This window comes from Mobula hypostoma, chromosome 21, assembly GCF_963921235.1.
Source record: "Mobula hypostoma chromosome 21, sMobHyp1.1, whole genome shotgun sequence".
Taxonomy (NCBI): Eukaryota; Metazoa; Chordata; class Chondrichthyes; order Myliobatiformes; family Myliobatidae; genus Mobula; species Mobula hypostoma.
Genome location: NC_086117.1, coordinates 58481902 through 58507353, shown reverse-complemented (window position 1 = coordinate 58507353; position 25452 = coordinate 58481902). Strand labels below are relative to the sequence as shown.

Genomic DNA, 25452 nt, shown 5'->3' with positions numbered 1-25452 from the left:
GGCATACTCTATAAATCTATAGAATAGTAACTATAACAGAATCAATGAAAGACCAGCCAACTAGGGTGTTCAACCAGAGTGCAGAAGACAACAAACTGTGCAAATATATAAAAAAAAGTAAATGAATATTGAGAACATGAGATGCAGAGTCCTTGAAAGTGAGTCGATAGGTAGTGGGAATATTTCTCTGCTGCCTGTTATACATCCCTCCTGTGTCGCTCCACCCTCGCCATTCCCGATATCCTTTGCTCCCACCAGATTTACGGACTTGCTTTCCATTCTGCATTGACAAATACAGTTTTGTGCAAAAGTCTTGGGCACCCGAGCGATAGATGTGCCCGAGATGCACAGTACTGTATGTGTATTAGAATCAGGACTGGCGTGAGTCATGAATTGTGACAGCAGTACAGTGCAATACACAATAAGGAATATATTTAAAAAATAAGTAATGCACAAAGAGCACAAATAGTGAGGTGCATTGTTGTAGCTCAGCAACTATTTATTGGCACCAAACAAGACAAAGGAAACAACTAAATACTTTATTTTAACACTTTTCCTGATAAATGATCACCACAAACAATAGCCTATAACTTCTCTTTGGACTTGGAGGCACTTCAATGTGGCAGAACTGAGGCGAGGTGGACTTGAGGTGAGCAGAGGCGAGGTGGAGCCTGGGCCGGGCCTGTCCCGTCCCCATTGGTGAGAAAGACCCGAGTTTCGATTTAAGCACCAGGCTGAATTGGGAAGGTCGGGTACGGGCCAAATCGAGGCAGTGGGATCAAGGCCACAGAGCATGTCGAAGTGACAGAGCTCGGGTCCAAGGAGGAGGAACCACTTGATGTTGGATGATTTAAGTGCCAAACCAGATTGAAGAGGTCAGGATGTTGGGGTCGGTGTGAGGCCCGGTCTGGTTTGCTGCTCCACGACGTTTACTCGCTTCTGCACCGAACCGAGGCCGTACACAGACTATCTTCAATAAACTTCAGTTCTGAATGCTATTTGTTTGCTTCTATTACTTGCACAATTTTTGCTTTTTCTCTCTGCACATTGGGTGTTTGACAGTTTTTAAATGTGTTCTTTTTGGCGTCTTTGTTTTGTGGCTGTCTGTAAATACTTTGATAATAAGTGTACTTTCGACTTTGAGGTAGTGTTCATGGATTCAGTGTCCATTCAGAAATCTGACAGAGGGGACGAAGTTGTCACTGAAATGTTGAGTGGGTGTCTCCTGGACTTAAGGGCTTGTGCAACCTGGACAAAGGAAAAGGGCTTCACACACAAAATGAAGGCAGCGTCTATGCAGAGGAAATAAGCAGCAGAGACCATTAATCAGGGCTGGCAAAGCGCTTGTAGTGAGAATAATCACAGTGCTGTTGCTTCCCCCAGAGATCGTGTTTCATTTAGTGTAGGATGTTGTACAATAGAGGGATTAAACAGAGGGGGGTGTGGAGAGTACTGATACCATGTAGAGATGAGGTTGGGGGTAGAAGAACTGCGAGCTCTGTGGTAGGCTGGGTGGATGATGTCGGAACAGGATGTGATGAAGCAGATGCAGTGTGGGCAGGCAGACGATCAGTTGGGCTGGGTCAGCGTGTAACCAAGTGAGGAGTCCCACAGAGAAGAGGGTGTTGGTATTCCTGGATCTCGTTGTTTCTCAAACTGAGTTGTTACTGGTTTGTTATTGTCACGTGTGACATGATGCAGTGAAAAGCTCGTCTTGCGTACAGTTAATCTGATCAACCATTCTAGTTAGCCACCCTACCCCTCTCTGTTACCTCAGTCACTGCAATGCACTGTAGATTCTTTGAACCACTGTTTAAAATGCTATTTACATTGTAAATACGTGCTGGTATTTGTTTTTATGCACATTTATTCCATATCTGTCCATTAACTTTATTTTTATATAATCCTTCATTCTTTATAATTGTTGAATGTTAAACACCAGAAAGACTGCAGATGCTGGAAATCCAAAGCAACAGACACAAAATGCTGGAGGAACTCAGCAGCTCAGGCAGCATTTGTGGAAATTAATGAGCAGTTGGCAGTTCGGCCCAAGACATTTCTTCAGGACCCCACCACTAAGCACATCTTTCCCTCTCCACCCCTCTCCACTTTCCGCAGGGATCGGTCCCTCCACGACTCCCTTATCCACACATCCCTCCCCACGGATCTCCCACCCAGCACTTATCCCTGTAAGCGTAAGTGCTACACCTGTCCCTACACCTCCTCTCTTGCCACCATTCAGGGCCCCGAACAGTCCTTCCAGGTGAGGCAACACTTCACTTGTGAGTCTGTTGGGGTCATCTATTGTATCCGGTGCTCCCGGTGCGGCCTCCTCTACATTGGTGAAACCCGACGCAGATTGGGGGACCGCTTCGTCAAGCACCTCCGCTCCATCCGCCAAAACAGACAGTATCTCCCGGTAGCCACCCAATTCTGCTTCCCATTCCCATTCGGATATGTCCATACATGGCCTCCTCTACTGCCATGATGAGGCTAAACTCAGGTTGGTGGAGCAACACCTCAAATACCGTCTAGGTAGTCTCCAGCCCCTTGGTATGAACATTGAATTCTCCAACTTCTGGTAGTTCCCTCCCCGTCCCTTCCTCTATCCCTATTTCACTCTGCCCTCTCCCTCAGCTGCCTATCACCTCCCTCATGATTCCGCCTCCTTCTACTACCCATTGTGTTTTCCCCTATTCCTTCTTCACCTTTCCTGTCTATCACCTCCCTGCTTCCCCTCCCCCACCCCTTTATCTTTCCCCTTACTGGTTTTTCACCTGGAGCCTACCAGCCTTCTCCTTCCCACCCTCCCCCCACCTTCTTTATAGGGCCTCTGCCCTTTCCCTCTTCAGTCCTGACGAAGAGCTCCGGCCCGAAACATTGACTGATCATTTCCACAGATGCTGCCCGACCTGCTGAGTTCCTCCAGCGTGTTGTGAGTGTTGCGTCATGATACTGTTCATCGACTACAGCTCAGCATTTAATACCATCATTCCCACAATCCTGAATGAGAAGTTGCAGAATCTGGGTCTCTCTACCTCCCTCTACAATTAGATCCTCGACTTCCTAACCGGAAGACCACAGTCTGTGCAGATTGGTGATAACATATCCTCCTCGCTGCCAATCAACACTGGTGCATCTCAGGGGTGTGTGCTTAGCCCACTGCTCTCCTCTCTGTATACACGTGGCTGTGTGGCTAGGCATAACTCAAATACCATCTATAAATTTGCTGATGATACAGTCATTCTTGATAGAATCTTAGGTGGTGACAAGAGGGCACACAGGAGTGAGATATGCCAACTAGTGGAATGGTGCCACAGCAACAACCTGGCACTCAATGTCAGTAAGACAAAAGAACCAATTGTGGACTTCAGGAAGAGTAAGACAAAGGAACACCTAGCAATCCTCATAGAGGTTATTTGTTCACATGCCAAATCTCTTCAAACTCCTAATAAAGTATAACCGCTGTCTTGCCTTCTTTATGACTACATCGATATGTTGGGACCAGGTTAGATCCTCAGAGATCCTGTCACCCAGGAACTTGCTCACTCTCTCCACTCTTGATCCAAAAACTTCCATAGTTGTATCGTGGAGAGCATTCTGACAGGCTGCATCACTGTCTGGTATGGAGGGGCTACTGCACAGGACTGGAAGAAGCTGCAGAAGGTTGTAAATCTAGTCAGCTCTATCTTGGGTACTAGCCTACAAAGTATCCAGGACATCTTTAGGGAGCGGTGTCTCAGATAGGCAGCATCTATTGTTAAGGACCCCCAGCGCCCAGGGCATGCCCTTTTCTCACTGTTACCATCAGGGAGGAGATACAGAAGCCTGAAGACACACACTCAGCGATTCAGGAACAGCTTCTTCCCCTCTGACATCCGATTCCTAAATGGACATAGAATCTTTGGCCACTACCTTACTTTTTTTCTGTTTTTGCTCGTTTTTTAAATCTATTCAATATACATAATTGATCTATTTGTTTATTTATTTTTTAGATTTTATTATTATTATTTTTTCTCTGCTAGATTATGTATTGCATTGAACTGCTGCTGCTAAGTTAACAAAATTCCCGTCACATGCCGGTGATAATAAACCTGATTCTGATTCTGAAATCGATGTTCACGCCATCGGGTTGGAGTGTGCCCAGACGGAATTTCAGGTGTTGCTCCTCCACGCTGAGGCGCAAGAGCAGGCCCTGGATTGATACGTCAGAACAGGAATGGGAATTAGAATGTTCGGCTATCGGGAATTCCTCCCACTTGTGGCGGATTGCGCTGGCTACTTGCTGCATAGAGGTGATGACTTTATGGCTGTATTCATTTGCCAAGTTTAAACGAGAATTGCTGGGGAGTGGGAACCAAATTGAAGAGATGGAGGAAGGTTGGGTTGGCTCACAAATAGAGAAAGCTTGTGGACTGTGAGAGGGAGGATAAGCAGGTGATAGAGAAGGGACGCGCTCAGACTGATGGTTTGAGATGTGTCCATTTTAATGCAAGGAGTATTACGAACAAAGCTGATGATCCATGCTCTAAGCTCAGTACTTGGAGCTATAATGTTGTGGGCATTACAGAGACTTGGATGGCTCAGGGGCAGGAATGGTTACTTTGAGTGCCAGGCTTTTGATGTTTCAGAAAGGACAGGGAGGGAGGCAAAAGAGGTGGGGGTGTGGGACTGTTGATCAGAGATAGTGTCACGGCTGTAGAAAAGGAGGAAGTCATGGAGTGTGACGAAAAATCAAGTTATCAGAAGATTGATGCTAATGAGAGAGATAAGTGAGACTATGGAGAAACATTCAAAATGTTAATGAGAGAGGAGGGAGAGATAACGGAAAGAGACACCAGTCCGAGTATTGACAGACCGATTGCTTTGAACCTGAACTGTTTGAAGTTTGATGGACAGGCGATACCCCAGCAGGGGGATAAAAAGAACAGGTTCGCTAAGGCACGACACACACCACGAGATAACGAGACCCTGGAACAGCAGTGTGCCCCCACATGTTGGTGGCAGTTTGGAGGTCGGATTGCGGGAACTGACCATAGACGCACAGGGTGAAAGGGTACGATCGGCAGGAACCTGGTGTGTGTGTCCGCCCTTGTCTGGGTGCCGGGTTCTCCGTGGAAGAACGGTCGTATCCGGAACGGAGGGGTCACAGTCGGTGACCACAGAAGACATAAAAGGGTTCGCCGGGAAGCTAACTGCGAAGAACAAAGGTCTGTGTGAATCAGAATTTGCATGTTATCTCTCTCTCTCTCTTTCTCTCCAACAGCACAACAGCGATTACTGTGAACTGTACTCAGCTGAACTGAACTCTGCGTCACTTGAGACTGATCATTTTACCCCTAGACTGCGATAGAGCGTGATTGATTCCTATTACCCTAGTTCTGTGTACACGTGTGTTTTATCATTGCTAATCTGTTGCGTTTATATTCTTACGATTAGAGTACTGTGTTACTTATTTCTTTAATAAAACTTTCTTAGTTCCAGTAATCCAGACTCCAACTAAATGGTCCATTTCTGCTGGTTTGGCAACCCAGTTACGGGGTACATAACAGGAGGGATTGTCTACTGAGTCTCAGTGGGTTGAAGTTAGGAACAGGAAGGGGTCAATAACTCAACTGGTGTTTTTTATAGACTACCCAATAGTAACAGGGACATCAAGGAGCAGATAAGGAGACATTCTGGAACGATGTGATAATAACGCGGTTGTTGTGGTGGGAGATTTTAATTTCCCAAATATTAGAAACACAGAAAACCTGCAACACAATACAGGCCCTTCGGCCCACAAAGCTGTGCTGAACATGTCCTTACCTTAGAAATTACCTAGGCTTACCCATGCCCTCTACTTTTCTAAGCTCCATGTACCTGTCCAGGAGTCTCTTAAAAGACCTTATCGTTTCTGCGTCCATCATCGTCACCGGCAGCCCATTCCATGCACTCACCACTCTGCGTTTAAGAAAAAACAACTAACTAACTTACCCCTGACATCTCCTCTGTACCTACTTCCAAGCACCTTAAAACTATGCCCTCTTGTGTTAGCCATTTCAGCCCTGGGTAAAAGCCTTTGACTATCCACACAATCAATGCCTCTCATCATCTTGTACACCTCTATCAGGTCCCCTCTCATCCTCCGTCGCTCCAAGGAGAAAAGGCCGAGTTCACTCAACCTATTCTCATAAGACATGCTCCCCAATCCAGGCAACATCCCTGTAAATCTCCTCTGCACCCTTTCTATGGTTTCCACGTCCTTCCTGTAGTGAGGCAACCAGAACTGAGCACAGTACTCCAAGTGGGGTCTGACCAGGGTCCAGTATAGCTGCAACATTACCTCTTGGCTCTTAAACTCAATCTCATGGTTGATGAAGGCCAATACACCATATGCCGCCTTAACCACAGAGTCAACCTGCGCAACAGCTTTGAGCGTCCTATGGACTCAGACCCCAAGATCCCTCTGATCCTCCACACTGCCAAGAGTCTTACCATTAATACTATATTCTGCCATCATATTTGACCGACCAAAATGAATCACCTCACACTTATCTGAGTTGAACTACATCTGCCCAGTTTTGCATCCTATTAATGTCCTGCTGTAACCTCTGACAGCCCTCCACACTATCCACAACACCCCCCAAATTTTGTGTCATCAGCAAACTTACTAACCCATCCCTGCACTTTCTCATCCAGGTCATTTATAAAAATCACGAAGAGTAGGGGTCCCAGAACAGATCCCTGAGGTACAACACTGGTCACCAACCTCCATGCAGAATATGACCCGTCTACATCCACAACTTTCAGATGTGATCGAGGCAGAGGAATGAAAGTTTAATTCGAAGAAGGAAGTCTGAGAGTCGGAGCGGGAGTGCGGAGGAAGACATTTTTGAAATTTTCGTTTTTTTTCCTCCATCGGCGTTCAGAGAGGCGGGACTGCGCAGGCGTGTGACGTTGTGCAGTGCAGCGCGGCAGATTTAAAAGGAACAGAACCTCATACAGCAGGCAGTGGAGTTTGCGGGCAGCAGAGTGAGCCGGGAGCAGAGTGAAGGCTTAAGGGCTTCGGCTCAACGGGCTTAGGCGGAAACGGGCGAGGCGAGGAAGGTTTGGTATTCATTTTCTGTTGTTATTTGAGGAGAGGGGCAGTATGAGTGTGAGGGCAGTTTGTTGTGCCTGGTGCCGGATGTGGGAGGTCGTGGAGTCTCCAAGCTTCCCGGACGTCCACATCTGCGCCAGGTGCGCCGAGATGCAGCTCCTAAGGGACCGCGTTACGGAACTGGAGCTGCAGCTCGATGACCTTCGTCTGGTCAGGGAGAGTGAGGAGTTGATAGAGAGGAGTTACAGGCAGGTGGTCACACCGGGGCCACGGGAGGCTGACAAGTGGTCACGGTTAGGAGGGGAGAGGGGAAGAGTCAGGTAATAGAGAGTATCCCGGTGGCTGTGCCCCTTAACAATAGGTACTCCTGTTTGAGTACTGTTGGGGGGGACAGTTTACCCGGGGGAAGCGACAGTGGCCGTACCTTCAGCACAGAGTCCGGCCCTGTAGCTCAGAAGGGTAGGGAAAGGAAGAGGAGGGCAGTTGTGATAGGGGACTCGATAGTAAGGGGTCAGATAGGCGATTCTGTGGACGCAGTCCAGAGACCCGGATGGTAGTTTGCCTCCCTGGTGCCAGGGTCCAGGATATTTCTGATCGTGTTCAAGATATCCTGAAGTGGGAGGATGAGGAGCCAGAGGTCGTGGTACATATAGATACATACAATGTACATATGTACATATATACATACAATGACATGGGTAGGAAAAGGGAAGAGGTCCTGAAAGGAGAATATAGGGAGCTAGGAAGGGAGTTGAGAAAAAGGACTGTAAAGGTAGTAATCTCGGGATTACTGCCTGTGCCACGCGACAGTGAGAGTAGGAATGCGATGAGGTGGAGGATAAATGTGTGGCTGAGGGATTGGAGCAGGAGGCAGGGATTCAAGTTTTTGGATCATTGGGACCTCTTTTGGCGCAGGCGTGACCTGTACAAAAAGGACGGCTTACACTTGAATCCTAGGGGGACCAATATCCTGGCAGGGAGATTAGTGAGGGCTACTGAGGTGACTTTAAACTAGAATGGTTGGGGGGTGGGAATCAAATTAAAGAGGCTAGGCGAGAGGAGGTTAGTTCACAACAGGGGGATGGGAACCAGTGCAGAGAGACAGAGGGGTGTAAAGTGAGGGTAGAAGCAGAAAGTAGTAAGGAGAAAAGTAAAAGTGGCAGGCCGACAAATCCAGGGCAAGCATCAAAAAGGGCCACTTTTCAACATAATTGTATAAGGGCTAAGAGGGTTGTAAAAGAGCGCCTGAAGGCTTTGTGTGTCAATGCAAGCAGCATTCGTAATAAGGTGGATGAATTGAAAGTGCAGATTGTTATTAATGATTATGATATAGTTGGGATCACAGAGACATGGCTCCAGGGTGACCAAGGATGGGAGCTCAACATTCAGAGATATTCAATATTCAGGAGGGATAGACATGAAAGAAAAGGAGGTGGGGTAGCATTGCTGGTTAAAGATGAGATTAACGCAATAGAAAGGAAAGACATAAGCCGGGAAGATATGGAATTGATATGGGTAGAGCTGCGTAAAACTAAGGGGCAGAAAACGCTGGTGGGAGTTGTGTACAGGCCACCTAACAGTAGTAGTGAGGTCGGAGATGGTATTAAACAGGAAATTAGAAATGTGTGCAATAAAGGAACAGCAGTTATAATGGGTGACTTCAATCTACATATAGATTGGGTGAACCAAATTGGTAAAGGTGCTGAGGAAGAGGATTTCTTGGAATGTATGCGGGATGGTTTTTTGAACCAACATGTCGAGGAACCAACTAGAGAGCAGGCTATTCTAGACTGGGTTTTGAGCAATGAGGAAGGGTTAATTAGCAATCTTGTCATGAGAGGCCCCTTGGGTAAGAGTGACCATAATGTGGTGGAATTCTTCATTAAGATGGAGAGTGACATAGTTAATTCAGAAACAAAGGTTCTGAACTTAAAGAGGGGTAACTTTGAAGGTATGAGACATGAATTAGCTAAGATAGACTGGCAAATGACACTTAAAGGATTGACGGTGGATATGCAATGGCAAGCATTTAAAGATTGCATGGATGAACTACAACAATTGTTCATCCCAGTTTGGCAAAAGAATAAATCAAGGAAGGTAGTGTACTCATGGCTAATAAGAGAAATTAGGGATAGTATCAATTCCAAAGAAGAAACATACAAATTAGCCAGAAAAAGTGGCTCACCTGAGGACTGGGAGAAATTCAGAGTTCAGCAGAGGAGGACAAAGGGCTTAATTAGGAAGGGGAAAAAAGATTATGAGAGAAAACTGGCAGGGAACATAAAAACTGACTGTAAAAGCTTTTATAGATATGTAAAAAGGAAAAGACTGGTAAAGACAAATGTAGGTCCCCTACAGACAGAAACAGGTGAATTGATTATGGGGAGCAAGGACATGGCAGACCAATTGAATAATTACTTTGGTTCTGTCTTCACTAAGGAAGACATAAATAATCTTCCAGAAATAGTAGGGGACAGAGGGTCCAGTGAGATGGAGGAACTGAGTGAAATACATGTTAGTAGGGAAGTGGTGTTAGGTAAATTGAAGGGATTAAAGGCAGATAAATCCCCAGGGCCAGATGGTCTGCATCCCAGAGTGCTTAAGGAAGTAGCTAAGAAATAGTGGATGCATTAGTGATAATTTTTCAAAACTCGTTAGATTCTGGACTAGTTCCTGAGGATTGGAGGGTGGCTAATGTAACCCCACTTTTTAAAAAAGGAGGGAGAGAGAAACTGGGGAATTATAGACCGGTTCGCCTAACGTCGGTGGTGGGGAAACTGCTGGAGTCAGTTATCAAAGATGTGATAACAGCACATTTGGAAAGCGGTGAAATGATCGGACAAAGTCAGCATGGATTTGTGAAAGGAAAATCATGTCTGACGAATCTCATAGAATTTTTTGAGGATGTAACTAGTAGAGTGGATAGGGGAGAACCAGTGGATGTGGTATATTTGGATTTTCAAAAGGCTTTTGACAAGGTCCCACACAGGAGATTCGTGTGCAAACTTAAAGCATATGGTATTGGAGGTAAGGTATTGATGTGGATAGAGAATTGGTTAGCAGACAGGAAGCAAAGAGTGGGAATAAACTGGACCTTTTCAGAATGGCAGGCAGTGACTAGTGGGGTACCGCAAGGCTCAGTGCTGGGACCCCAGTTGTTTACAATATATATTAATGACTTGGATGAGGGAATTAAATGCAGCATCTCCAAGTTTGCGGATGACACGAAGCTGGGCGGCAGTGTTAGCTGTGAGGAGGATGCTAAGAGGATGCAGGGTAACTTGGATAGGTTGGGTGAGTGGGCAAATTCATGGCAGATGCAATTTAATGTGGATAAATGTGAAGTTATCCACTTTGGTGGCAAAAATAGGAAAACAGATTATTATTTGAATGGTGGCTGATTAGGAAAAGGGGAGGTGCAAGGAGACCTGGGTGTCATTATACACCAGTCATTGAAAGTGGGCATGCAGGTACAGCAGGCGGTGAAAAAGGCGAATGGTATGCTGGCATTTATAGCGAGAGGATTCGAGTACAGGAGCAGGGAGGTACTACTGCAGTTGTACAAGGCCTTGGTGAGACCACACCTGGAGTATTGTGTGCAGTTTTGGTCCCCTAATCTGAGGAAAGACATCCTTGCCATAGAGGGAGTACAAAGAAGGTTCACCAGATTGATTCCTGGGATGGCAGGACTTTCATATGAAGAAAGACTGGATGAACTAGGCTTGTACTCGTTGGAATTTAGAAGATTCAGGGGGGATCTGATTGAAACGTATAAGATCCTAAAGGGATTGGACAGGCTAGATGCAGGAAGATTGTTCCCGATATTGGGGAAGTCCTGAACGAGGGGTCACAGTTTGAGGAAAAGGGGGAAGCCTTTTAGAACTGAGATTAGGAAAAACTTCTTCACACAGAGAGTGGTGAATCTGTGGAATTCTCTGCCACAGGAAACAGTTGAGGCCAGTTCATTGGCTATATTTAAGAGGGAGTTAGATATGGCCCTTGTGGCTACGGGGATCAGGGGGTATGGAGGGAAGGCTGGTGCAGGGTTCTGAGTTGGATGATCAGCCATGATCATAATAAATGGCAGTGCAGGCTCGAAGGGCCAAATGGCCTACTCCTGCACCTATTTTCTATGTTTCTATGAAAGGTGGGGGAGTAGCATTGTTTGTTAGGGAAAATATTACAACAGTGCTCAGGCAGGACAGATTAGGGGGCTTGTCTACTGAGTCCTTATGGGTGGAGCTGAGAAACAGGAAAGGTATGGCCATATTAGTGGGATTGTATTACAGACCACCCAATAGTCAACGAGAATTGGAAGAGCAAATCTGCAGAGCGATAGCAGGCAACTGCAGGAAACATAAAGTTGTGGTGGTAGGGGATTTTAATTTTCCATATATTGATTGGGACTCCCATACTGTTAGGGGTCTAGATGGTTTAGAGTTTGTAAAATGTGTTCAGGAACGTTTTCGAAATCAATATATAGAGGGACCAACTAGAGGGGATGCAATATTGGATCTCTTGTTAGGAAACGAGTTAGGACAAGTGACGAAAGTTTGTGTAGGGGAGCACTTTGGTTCCAGTGATCATAACACCATTAGTTTCAACTTGATCATGGACAAGGATAGATCTGGTCCTAGGGTTGAGGTTCTGAACTGGAAGAAGGCCAAATTTGAAGAAATGAGAAAGGATCTAAAAAGCATGGATTGGGACAGGTTGTTCTCTGGCAAAGATGTGATCGGTAGGTGGGAAGCCTTAAAAGGAGAAATTTTGAGAGTGCAGTGTTTGTATGTTCCTGTCAGGATTAAAGGCAAAGTGAATAGGAATAAGGAACCTTGGTTCTCAAGGGATATTGCAACTCTGATAAAGAAGAGGGAGTTGTATGACACGTATAGGAAACAGGGAGTAAATAAGGTGCTTGAGGAGTATAAGAAGTGCAAGAAAATACTTAAGAAAGAAATCAGGAGGGCTAAAAGAAGACATGAGGTTGACTTGGCAGTCAAAGTGAAGGATAATCCAAAGAGCTTTTACAGGTATATTAAGAGCAAAAGGATTGTAAGGGATAAAATTGGTCCTCTTGAAGATCAGGGTGGTCGGCTATGTGCGGAACCAAAGGAAATGGGGAAGATCTTAAATAGGTTTTTTGCGTCTGTATTTACTAAGGAAACTGGCATGAAGTCTATGGAATTAAGAGAAACAAGTAGTGAGACCATGGAAACTGTACAGGTTGAAAAGGAGGAGGTGCTTGCTGTCTTGAGGAAAATTAAAGTGGATAAATCCCCGGGACCTGACAGGGTGTTCCCTCAGACCTTGAAGGAGACTAGTGTTGAAATTGCAGGGGCCCTGGCAGAAATATTTAAAATGTCGCTGTCTACAGGTGAGGTGCTGGAGGATTGGAGAGTGGCTCATGTTGTTCCGTTGTTCAAAAGAGGATCGAAAAGTAATCCGGGAAATTATAGGCCGGTAAGTTTAACATCGGTAGGAGGTAAATTATTGGAGCGAGTTCCCAAGAGACAGAATCTACAAGCATTTGGATAGACAGGGACTTATTAGGGAGAGTCAACATGGCTTTGTGCATGGTAGGTCATGTTTGACCAATCTATTGGAGTTTTTCGAGGAGGTTACCAGGAAAGTGGATGAAGGGAAGGCAGTGGATATTGTCTACATGGACTTCAGTAAGGCCTTTGACAAGGTCTCGCATGGGAGGTTAGTTAGGAAAATTAGTCGCTAGGTATACATGGAGAGGTGTAAATTGGATTAGACATTGGCTCAATGGAAGAAGCCAAAGAGTGGTAGTAGAGAATTGCTTCTCCGAGTGGAGGCCTGTGACTAGTGGTGTGCCACAGGGATCAGTGCTGGGTCCATTGTTATTTGTCATCTATATCAATGATCTGGATGATAATGTGGTAAATTGGATCATCAAATTTGCTGATGATACAAAGATTGGAGGTGTAGTAGACAGTGAGGAAGGTTTTCAGAGCCTGCAGAGGGACTTGGACCAGCTGGAAAAATGGGCTGAAAAATGGCAGATGGAGTTTAATACGGACAAGTGTGAGGTATTGCACATTGGAAGGACAAACCAAGGTAGAACATACAGGGTTAATGGTAAGGCACTGAGGAGTGCAGTGGAACAGAGGGATCTGGGAATACAGATACAAAATTTCCTAAAGAGAGTTTTTGGTACATTGGCCTTTGTTAATCGAAGTATTGAGTATAAGAGCTGGAATGTTATGATGAGGTTGTATAAGGCATTGGTGAGGCTGAATCTGGAGTATTATGTTCAGTTTTGGTCACCAAATTACAGGAAGGATATAAATAAGGTTGAAAGAGTGCAGAGAAGGTTTACAAGGATGTTGCCGGGACTTGAGAAACAGTTACAGAGAAAGGTTGAATAGGTTAGGATTTGATTCCCTGGAGTGTGGAAGAATGAGGGGAGATTTGATAGAGATATATAAAATTATGATGGGTATAGATAGAGTGAATGCAAGCAGATTTTTTCCACTGAGGCAAAGGGAGGAAAAAAACCAGAGGACATGGGTTAAGGGTGAGGGGGGAAAAGTTAAAAGGGAACATTGGGGGGGGCTTCTTCACACGGAGAGTGGTGGGAGTATGGAATGAGCTGCCAGACAAGGTGGTAAATGCGGGTTCTTTTTTAACCTTTAAGAATAAATTGGATAGATACATGGATGGGAGGTGTATGGAGGGATATGGTCCGTGTGCAGGTCAGTGGGACTAGGCAGAAAATGGTTCGGCACAGCCAAGAAGGGCCAAAAGGCCTGTTTCTGTGCTGTAGTTTTTCTATGGTTTCTACGGTTTCTAACTTGCTTTCTGTGGGCAAGCCAGTTCTGGATCCACAAAGCAATATCCTCTGGGATCCCATGCCTGCTTACTTTCTCAATAAGCCTGGTATGGGGTACCTTATCAAAAGCCTTGTTGAAATCCATATACACTACATCTACTGCTCTACCTTCAATTTGTTTAGTCACATACTCAAAAAATTCAGTCAGGCTCGTAAGGCACGATCTGTCTTTGACAAAGCCATGCTGACTATTCCTAATCATATTATGCCTCTCCAAATGTTTATAAATCCTGCCTCTCAGGATCTTCTCCATCAACTTACCAACCACTGAAGTAAGTCTCACTGGTCTATAATTTCCTGGGCTATCTCTTCTCCCTTTTTTTGAATAATGGAACAACATCCACAACCCTCCAATCCTCCGGAACCTCTCCCGTCCTCATTGATGATGCAAAGATCATCGCCAGAGGCTCAGCAATCTCCTCCCTCGCTTCCCACAGTAGTCTGGGGTACATCCCGTCCAGTCTCAGTGACTTATCCAACTTGACGCTTTCCAAAAGCTCCAGCACATCCTCTTCCTTAATATCTACATGCTCAAGCTTTTCAGTCCACTGCAAGTCATCCCTACAATCTCCAAGATCCTTTTCCGTAGTGAATACTGAAGCAAAGCTTTCATTAACTACTTCTGTTATCTCCTCCGGTTCCATACACAGTTTTCCCCTGTCACACTTGATTGGTCCTGTTCTCCCATGTCTTATCCTCTTGCTCTTCACATACTTGTAGAATGCCTTGGGCTTTTCCTTAATCCTGTTCGCCAAGGCCTTCTCATGGCCCTTTCTGGCTCTCCTAATTTCTTTCTTAAGCTCCTTCCTGCTAGCCTTATAATCTTCTAAATCATTGTCATTACCTATTTTCATCAGATTCATTCTCCTCCAACCCTTGACCTTTCCCATCCACCTGCCTTCACCTATCACCTTCCAGCTAGCCTCCCTCCCCTCACCCACCTTTTTATTCAAGTGTCTATTCCCCCCCCCACCCCCAGTCCTGAAGAATGGTCTTGGCCTGAAATGTCAACTACTCACTCATTTCCATAGATGCTGCCTGACATGCTGAGTTCCTTCAGCATTGTGTGTGTGTGTCGCTTTATGGTTGTTGCTGGTTTCCTCCTGTACCTCAACCTTAGAGTGTATGCTCACAGAAATCTGTGTCACATCGCTGTTGGTGCTGGTCCTGACGCTGGCGATGTGTCAATACAGTGGAAGCCAGCCTTGTGGAACTGTGGTTTACTGAACATGGCACTTGCCCTCTTGAATTTTGCCGACATGTGCGTGCAACAGAAGGAATCTTTGTGTTGTTGTGTTCAGACAGCAACTTGAGCCCTTGGTCTGTGAGCCATCATTAAACGTTACTTCATGGCCTTTAAAACCAAGTAATCTGAACTACCCCTCTGCTGGCAAGCGCACTTCACTTCAGAGAGACAGATTTACTTTCAGTTATTAACGTGCAGAATTGCAGCCGCTGAATTTAATATCAGAAACAGAACACATCAAAGTGAGCACCTTTGACTGAAGTCTAGGATGAGGTTCTTTTATTTGTGTTTGTACTACCCTCAGTGAGGTGTTGTAACATCAACTGTCCAGCCAGCCAAGCCTCATTCGAAGGTGACATGAGAGTCAGGGTCAGGGTATAGGGTCCTGCCTCCTTGGGTTTACTGCGGACTCAATGGCTTTGGCATTGTGAGCAAGGAGTGAAAGACAACAAAATACCATGCTGTCACAGCGTTGTTCCATTCACACAAGTGAATAAACGCAGATAGGTAAGAACTTAGTTAAGTTTCCTGCAGGTAAATATAAGATTCTGACTAGTAAATGCTGCAGGTAAATAGTATGTATTGAGGCTGATTTATACTTCTGCGTCAAATGGACGCCATAACCTACGCAAGTGGCCTACGTGCATTGTGAGCATTTATACTTGTGCGTTGGTGTGTCTGCGTCGCTCTGCAATTCGGGCACGTTGCACACGCACACACACCTGCCCGTGCAAGGCTTCATGGTCATGGTAATCTTTCTCGGGGTAAACAAGTTTAAAGCGAGCGTCCTTTTTCGTAAAAGCGAAATGTGTCCTGCATAATCTCGGAGGTCTGTAAAGCTTTATGGAAAGCATTGCAGCCAGAGTTCCTTCCCTGCCCTTCAGTCACCCAATGGGAAGCTATTGCAGCGTCGGAGGAAATGCGATGCTACCAAGCGGACCAATCACAGTTGTTGCGGTCTGCGTTGCCGTGACGCGTAGTTACATTTTGGGAGAGGTGTGCATCAGGCTACGGCGTAGGGATCCGCGTAGGCTCTGTGTAGGGTTCACGGCTACACCGTAATAACGGCGTCAAATTGACACAGAAGTATAAATCAGCCTTAAATCTTAAGTATCTATGTTAGTATCTAATAAACTCAAAAATAATATTCTATTTCAACAAATAGAACAATTTAAGGATAGTCAGCATGGCTTCATGAGTGGTAGATCATTCTAAACAATCTTATAAAGTTTTCCGAGGAAGTTACCAGGAAAGTGGATGAAGGGAAGGCAATGGATGTTGTCTACATGGACTTTAACAAGGTATTTGAGAAGATCCCGCATGGGAGGTTGGTCAGAAAGGTTCAGTCGCTCCGCATTCAGGAATAGGTAGTAAATTGGATTAGACATTGGCTTTGTGGGAGATGATTACCTCTGACTGGAGACCTGTGACTAGTGTTGTGCCACAGGGATCAGTGCTGAGTTCTTTGTTTATCATCTGTATCAATGATCTGGATGATAATGTGGTCAACTAGATCAGTTGATAATGTGGTAAACTGAATTACACCCCATGATTGGTGTAGTGGACAACGAGGAAAGCAATCATGGCTTGCAGAGGATCTGCATCAGCTGGAAAAATGGTAGATGGAATTTAATGCAGACAAGAGTGAGGTTTTGCACTTTGATAGGACCCAACTAGGGTAGGTCTTTCACAGTGAAGGGTAGGGCATTGAGGACTGTGGTAGAACAAAGGGGTCTGAGAATATAGGTCCATGATTCATTGAAAGTGGTGTCACAGGTAGAGAGGGTCATAAAGAAAGTTTTTGGCACTTGGCCATTATAAATCCAAGTATTGAGTACAGGAGATGGATGTTATGTTGAAGCTGTATAAGACATTGGTGAAGCCTAGTTTGGAATATTGTGTGAAGTTTTGGTCACCTACCTACAGGGAAGATGTAAACAAGGTTGAAAGAGTACAGAGAAAATTTACAAGGGTGTTGCTGGGTCTGGAGCACCCGAGTTATAAGACAGGATTGAATAGGTTCTTTAGAATGTAGATGATTGAGAGGAGATTTGATAGAGCTATACGAAGTTATGAGGGATATAGATAGGGTAAATGAAAGCAGCCTTTTTCTACTGAGGTCGCGTGGGACTAGAACCAGATGTCATGGGTAAGGGGGAAAGATGAGAAGTTTAAGGGGAACAGGAGGGAAACTTCTTCACTCAGATGGTTGTGAGAGTGTGGAATGAATTGTTAGCACAAGTAGCGCATGTGAGCTCGATTACAGCTTTAAGAGAAGTTTGGATAGGTATGTGGATGGTAGGCTATGGAGGGCTATGGTCCTGGTGCAGGTCAGTGGGAGTAGGCAGTTTAAATGGTTTCAGCAAGGACTAGATGGGCAAAAGGTCTGTCTGTGCTGTACTTTTCTATGGCTGTATGACTAAAATCTTATTGGTACTTTTAGATTAACTTCTAAACAATATAACATCAACTTACAAGCAATGCTTCTGCTGGGGAAGCAACAGGAGATGACTTATTTAGCTCCTAACATAAACCTCTGGCCGTCTGCCAACTAATGTGCTTTCCAACTTGTTACTTTCTGACTGCGCAGTAAGTGACCTAATACAGATCTGAAACTGCTCATTTCTAAATAAAACCTGAATGTGCTTAATCACATAGTAAAAACAAACCAGTTGCCCAAAGGGCAGGACCATGCATGTTAGGTTGGCCCGGATTAAATTAATTAGAATTTAGGAATGCCTTGTGGGAGATTTATTTCTGAGTTCAGTTACAACCTACAGCTTAAAAACTCCAAGGCACAGCCAATAAGTATTGACCGAGCTGGCACCGCAGTGAAGTGGTTAGCTTAAAGCTATTACAACACCAGGGACTTGGGTTCAATTTCTGTTGTTGTCTTTAAGGAGTTTGCACACTCTCCCTGTGACTGCCTGGACTGCCCCTGAGTGCTCTGAAAAATCCTACGAAATGTAGTGGATTTGACCCAGTGCATCACGAGTAAAGTCCTTCCAACCATTGAGCACATCGACATGAAATGCTATCATAGGAAAGCAGCATTTGTCATCAAAGATCCTCACCATCCAGGCCATGCTCTTTTCTCACTGCTTCCATCAGGTAGAAGGTACAGGAGCCTCAGGACCCGCACTACCAGGTTCAGGAACAGTTACTACCCCTCAACCATCAGGCTCTTGAACCAAAGGGGATAACTTCTCTTGTCCCATCATTGAAATATTCCTACAACTAATGACCTCACTTTAAAGACTCTGTCTCTTTATCTCATGTTCTCATTATTTATTGCTATTTCTTTATATTTGCATTTGCACAGTTTGTTGTCTTCTGCACTCTGGGTGATCTGTCATTGATCCTGTTACAGTTACTATTCTGTAGATTTGTTGAGTGTGCTGCAGGGAAGTGAGTCTCAGGGTTGTATATGGAGACATAGATGTGCTTTGATAATAAAGTTTACTTTGAACTTTTCCTCTTGCATCCAAAGGATGTACAGGTTAGTAGGTTGATTGATTACATGGGTGTAATTGGCTGGTGCAGGCTTGTGGACTTAAGACCTATTATCATGTGTATCAGAATAGGTTTAATATCACCAGCATATGTTGTCAAATTTGTTATATTTGTGGCAGCAGTACAATGCAATTCATCAGAAATATAAAGAAACTGAATAAGTATATATGTATATTAAATAGTTAAAATAACTAGTACAAAAACAGAAATTTAAAAAAGTAGTGAGGTAATGTTCATGGGTTCGATGTCCATTCAGAAATCGGATGGCAGAGGGGAAGAAGCTGTTCCTGAATCGTTGAGTGTGTGTCTTCAGGCTCCTGTACCTCCTCCCTGATGGTAGCAATGAGAAGAGGGCATGACCTGGGTGGTGGGGGTCCTTAATGATGGACGCCACCTTTTTGAGGCACCGCTCCTTGAAGATGTTTTGGATACTTTGGGGGCTGGTACCCATGATGGAGCTGAGTAATTTTACAACTTCCTGCAGCTTCCATGCTGTGCGTTGCCCACTCCCCAATACCAGACGGTGATACAGCTATCAGAATGCTCTCCATGGTACATCTGTAGAAGTTAACACCCAGAAACTTGAAAACTGCTCACTCTTTCTACCTTTGATCCCTTTGAGTTCCCTCGCCTTGCCCGTTCTGAAGTCCACAATCAGCTCTTTGGTCTTGCTGACGTTGAGTGCCAGGTTGTTGCTGTGGCACCACCCAACTAGCTGGTATATCTCGCTCCTGTACACCCTCTCATCACCATCTTGAGATTCTGCCGATGATGACTGTATCATCAGCAAATTTATAGTTGTTGGCATTTGAACTGTGCCTTGCCACACAGTTTTGGCTGTAGGGAGAGTATCACTAAAGGTTGTATCTCTAAATACAATAAATAAAAGCCTCGAAGGTGAGGTGTGAGCAGCCACCTGGAACTACTGCAGTCTTCCCACTCTGTTCCTGGGGAGGGAGTACCAGAGCTGCCGTGAATAAAGGCTCTGTTCCTGGGGAGGGAGTACCAGAGCTGCCATGAATAAAGGAAGTGATACATTTCCTGAGTAGCTCCAGTAATCCAAAGATGTACCGATTAGTAGTTTAAATGGTCATGATAAATTTTCCCATGACTAGGCTCGGGTTAAATCGGGGGATTGTAAGTCAAAGAGCCCAAAGTGCCCATTCTGTGCTGTATCGTGATGGTTCAATTTAATATCACAGAATGTATACAGTATAGAATCTGAAATTCTTGCTCTTCACAGACATCCACGAAACAGTAAAAAAAAAGCCCCAAAGAATGAATGACAGAATAACATTAGAACCCCAATGTCCCCCCCCCCACACATACATAACTACAAAAGCATCAACCCCCAGCATCCACCACGCATGTAACAGCAGAGGCCATGATCTCAAGTCCATCAAAAACTGCTGTCCATCCCAACACTTCAACAGCTCAGACAGGCTGTCTCTCACTTGTGAGGCAGAGAGAGATGTCGCTCCTACAATAATGAGAGGGAGACCAACAGCTCGCTTTTCTGGTATTACAATCTGCTGCGTCGCTTGTCTGAGCCGCCTGACTGGAGGACCAATGGACTGTCGTTCACCATCGAAAGTGAAAGAGAGCAGGGACCTCCAACAGTCACACACACTCCCTGCTGTTGCAATGTTTCAATCTGCTGAGATGCTTCAGTCAGTAACATTGGCAAGGAATCGGTTCAATCACAGGGCCGCACTCCGAAGGCGCAGGATTTCCAGGCTGCACCTGGAGATACGGAGACGCCAGGCCACTCTGAGAGCGGGAACCCACTGTCTGCGAAGAACCGTAGTTGGAGCTACAGCTGTAGATCTTGGACTCCAACAGGACCCCAACCATCTTAAAAAGAAACAAAAACAGACTTGAGAAGAGAATAAATTAAACCATTTCGCGGACCAACTGGAAGAAGTCTCCCAGGTCCACAAAGACTTCTGGTACCATCTTTAGCTCCTCCCACTCCAATAAAATAAAATACAAATAGATTGTGCCATATATCTCGTCAGTACACCCAATACATGTCGGATGCCACAGCTGAATCTTGTTTAATATGTTTAGATTCAATGGAGGAAAGAAAACTCCTGTTACCCAGTCGGTTCAGCTTGTACTGGACTTGAACTTAATGCCAACTGTAACTTCAAGAACTGGAGTTTTTGACTTTCTCGTACTTGAGGCCTTCAAGCATCAAAGAGCACCGTATAGCCACCGAGTTCTGAGTGTAGCTTGGAGGTGAAGCTGTTGACCTCACAATCTACTTGGTTATGGTCCTTGCACCTATTGTTTGCCTGCACTGCACTTCCTCTGTACGTTATTCTGCATATATTTGTAGCCTTCTGTGGTATTGCCTCAATGCACAGTTGTGGAGTTAATCGGTATGGATGGCATGCAAAGCAAACTCTTTCACAGTACCTATGTTCACTCTTTCGTTACGTGTCATGTGACAGGGGCGATCTGGTCTTTCCTTGGCTATGATTGTTCTTGGTCAAATTTTCTTCTACAGAAGTGATTTGCCGTTGCCGCCTTCTGGGCAGTGTCTTCCAAGACGGGTGACCCCAGCCATTATCAATACTCTTCAGAGATTGTCCGCCTGGTGTCAGTGGTCACATGACCAGGACTTGTGATCTGCACCAGCTGCTCAAACGACTGTCACCACCTGCTCCCATGGTCACCTGACCCTGATCGGGGTGGGTGGGGGGGGCTAAGCAGGTGCTACACCTTGCCCCAGGGTGACCGGCAGGCTAGCGGAGGGAAAGAGTGGCTCACACCTCCTTTGGTAGAGATGTGCCTCCACCTCACCACCCATATTATTATCACAGTACCTATGTGTAATAATAATAAAATCAATGTACCAATTTAATTTATCAATTGAGGGCATAGTTACGTAGTAATAAACTATTAGACTAGTAACGCAGAGATCTGGTCAAAAAGCTCCATAATGGGCTTAATCCCAAAAGAGCAGTTGCAGAAACTTTTTCAATTGGTTGAGTTTTTTACACAGACACATCCACCTGGCTCCTGATGTCCTTTACGGAAGATGACTTGCTCTCCTGGCCCAGTCTGGTCTATGCGTGACTTCATATCATTACCTGTTGATTGAAAGCCGGATTTCCAAACTGGACCAAAAGCCACCCAGTGACATCAGACATCCAGTTGTTTACAGTCAAATGACCTTGCCTAGTTTCTCAGGGCTGGGTGTGTCTGCACCCCTGCCAACCTACCTGCACCCTGGCACTCCTCTGCCACCTGTCCCATACCCTTCGTCGTTTATTGATCATTACAGAATGTCTCTCTGGTGCTTCCCACTCCCTTCCTCTTTTCCCAACCATGATTCCCCTCTCCCTGTCCCCTTCCCACTCTCAGTCCACAATAGAGACTCATATCAGAATCAGGTTTATCATCACTCACACATGTCGTGAAATGTATTGTTTTTTTCGTGGCAGCAATACAGTGCAATACATAAAATGACTACAGTACTGTGCAAAAGTCTTAGGCAACCTAGCTATATATAGTCAAAGATTCAAAGTACATTTATTATCAAAGTATGTATACAGAATACAACTCTTGAGACTCATCCTTCCACAGGTAGCCACAAAACAAAGAAACACCATGGAGCGTGTTGAAGAAAACATTAAACACCCCAACGTGCGAAAAAACAAGCAAAAAGTGAGTGGACTGTACATAGAACATGCAGACAAGTGTGAGGTGTTGCACTTTGGTAGGACCAACCAGGGTAGGCCTTACACGGTGAACAGAAGGGTACTGAGGAGTGTGGTAGAATAAAGGGATCTGGAATACAGGTCCATATTTCATTGAAAGTGGCATCACAGGTAGACAGGGTTGGAAAGAAAGCTTTTGGCATATTGGCCTTCATATGTCAAAGTGTTGAGTACAGGAGATCGGATGTTAGTTGAAGTTTATAAGTCGTTGGTGAGGCCTAATTTGGATATTGTGTGCAGATTTACCTACAGGAAAGATGTAAATAAGGTTGAAAGGGTACGGAGAAAGTTTACAAGGTTGTTGCTGGGTCTGGAGCACTCGAGTTATATGGAAAGATTAAATAGGTTAGGGCTTTATTCCTTGGAACATAGAAGATAGAGAGGGGATTTGATAGAGGTATATAAAATTGAGGGGTATAGGTAGGGTAAATACAAGCAGGATTTTTCCATTGAGGTTTTGTGAGACCACAATTTGTGGTCATGGGTTAAGGGTGAAAGGTTAAAAGCGCAATGAGAACATGAGGGGAATTTGTTTTTGGTCAGGGCCGGGAGAGTGTGGACTGGCTGGTGGAAGGTAGTACGTGCAAGCTGGATCTCAGTGTTTAAGGAAAGGTACATGGATGGGAGGGGTGTGGAGAGCAGGTCAATGGGGTTGGGCAGTTTAAATGGCTCAGCACAGAGTAGATGGGCCGAAGGTGCTGGTTCTGTGCTGTACTTCTCTGTGACACTATGACTCTAAAATCAAACACCAGAACAAGAGACCAGTAGTGTTCAGTTCAGTGTGGTGTTGCTGGGCCACTGCAGGCTGAAGAACCATTCCTCACAGAAACGATTGTCTTGATCAAACTGCTCAAAAACGGGGTAAAAAAAAGAGTAACCAGCACCCTGGAACACATGCAACTTGAACCTCAACGTATAGTGCCTAAGACCTTAAACGAGAAAATCTGCAGATGCTGGAAGCCCGAGCAACACACACACAATGCTAGAGGAACTCAGCAGGCCAGGCAGCATCTATGGGAAAAAGTACAGTCGATGTTTCAGGCTGAAACTCATTTCCAGTCCTGCAGAAGGATTTCAGCCTGAAATGTCAAATGTACTTTTTCCCATAGATGCTGCCTGGCCTGCTGTTCATCCAACATTTTGTGTGTGTTGCCTAAGATCTTTGTAGACTCCTGTATTTATTGTGTTTTTATATTATATATGTGCTCTTTATCTTAAAATTGTTGTTGTGATGCGTCTAGTGTAGTAGTGTAGTGGGTATTGCTTGTCACTCTCACTTTCAGCTTCCACCGCTGGCTCGCAGTGTTGTGAAAGGGAGAGCTGAATGTGTAAATCTCTCCCTGCCAATACATAGCCTCTCCAACAGAGCCTCGTGAAGTGTCTCCTTGCTGGTGACACATGGAAAGTGAATTCCTCTTGGACTCAGGCTGAACTATAGAGGATGGCAGGAGGTCGGGCCCCGGCACACCGCACGCAGACCCACCGGTGTGTGGACATGCCCTGGTGCTTGTGAATCAGATCCCCAGCTATGGGTAATTTCCTTCACTGCCCTGTGGGCAGCCTCGGGAGCAACAAAGGCTCTGGGAATAAACCCAGTCAGCAAATCTGAAGTGGAGCCCCTTAAGGTGGTTGGACATTATTGAACATCCTTCCGGCAGTTCCTGCAGCCAAGCTGGTGCCAAACATATTGCTTCATAAACTTTCCTTTGGACTACACTGGTGAAGACGAGAGGGGGATCTTAATGACTGGGCATCTCAGGATTTCCATACTGACTCACAGGTGGATAGGGAAGTTAAGAAAGCTTATGGGTGTTAGCTTTCATAAGTTGAGGGATAGAGTTTAAGAGTGGTGATGTAATGATGCAGCTCTGTAAAACTCTGGTTAGGCCACACTTGGAGTACTGTGTCCAGTTCTGGTCACCTCACTATAGAAAGGATGTGGAAGCATTGGAAAGGGTACAGAGGAGATTTACCAGGATGCTGCCTGGTTTAGAGAGTATACATTATGATCTGAGATTAAGGGAGCTAGGGCTTTACTCTCTGGAGAGAAGGAGGATGAGAGGAGACATGACAGAGGTGTACAAGATAATAAGAGGAATAGCTAGAGTGGACAGCCAGCGCCTCTTCCCCAGGGCACCACTGCTCAATACAAGAGGACATGGCTTTAAGCTAAGGGGTGGGAAGTTCAAGGGGGATATTAGAGGAATGTTTTTTACTCAGAGAGTGGTTGGTGTGTGGAATGCACTGTCTGAGTCAGTGGTGGAGGCAGATACACTAGTGAAGTTTAAGAGACTACTGGACAGGTATATGGAGGAATTTAAGGTGGGGGCTTATATGGGAGGCAGGGTTTGAGGGTTGGCACAACATTGTGGGCTGAAGGGCCTGTACTGTCCTGTACTATTCTATGTTCTAATACCTTCCACCCAGACTTGTGATGATCATCATCACCCATTGTCCTTCGAGACAGATGGATACCAACCATCTTGGTGGGTGGGGGTGTGTGTGCGTGCGTGTGCGCATGTATGTGTATGTGTTGCATTGGATCCGGAGTAACAGTTATTTCATAATTGGTGGAGTTAAAGACCAGAGGACACCCCCTCAGAAAAGAGGGACATCCATTTAGAACAGAGATGAGGAATTTCTTAAGCCAATAGGTGGTGAGTCTGTGGAATTCGTTGCCACAGATGGTTGTGGAGGCCAAGTCATTTGGTGTATTTAACGCAGGTTGATATATTCTCGATTAGCCAGGGCATGAAGGGATACGGGGAGAAGGCAGGAGATTGGGGCCAAGAGGAAAATGGATCAGCCTTGATGAAATGGCAGAGCAGACTCGATGGGCCAAATGGCCTAATTCTGCTCCTATATCTTATGGTCTTATTGAGTATGCCCATAAAAAAGTGACTCTCGTACTTTGATAATGGTTTACTTTGAACGCTGAATTTTGAATGTATATACCGCTATGTTCCTGCAGTCCAGTGTGGAGGAGGGAAAGGAAAGGTCTAAGATGTGAATTTGTTCCCTGTGGGTG

The 25452-nt window shown here is 45.2% G+C and overlaps 1 protein-coding gene across 2 annotated transcripts in view; it reads left to right on the top strand.

Annotated features, from left to right (window-relative positions):
• The window catches only part of si:dkey-112e17.1 (uncharacterized), an 89969-nt gene that overhangs the window by 15369 nt on the left and 49148 nt on the right, over nt 1-25452 (top strand). The window contains exon 2 of one of the 2 annotated variants that reach the window (XM_063073217.1): nt 22295-22371. The exons of the other annotated variant lie outside the window; for it this stretch is intronic. Within the exon in view, the coding sequence (XP_062929287.1) occupies nt 22295-22371 (77 nt within the window). The remainder of the gene's footprint in view (nt 1-22294; nt 22372-25452) is intronic. 2 annotated transcript variants of the gene reach the window in all.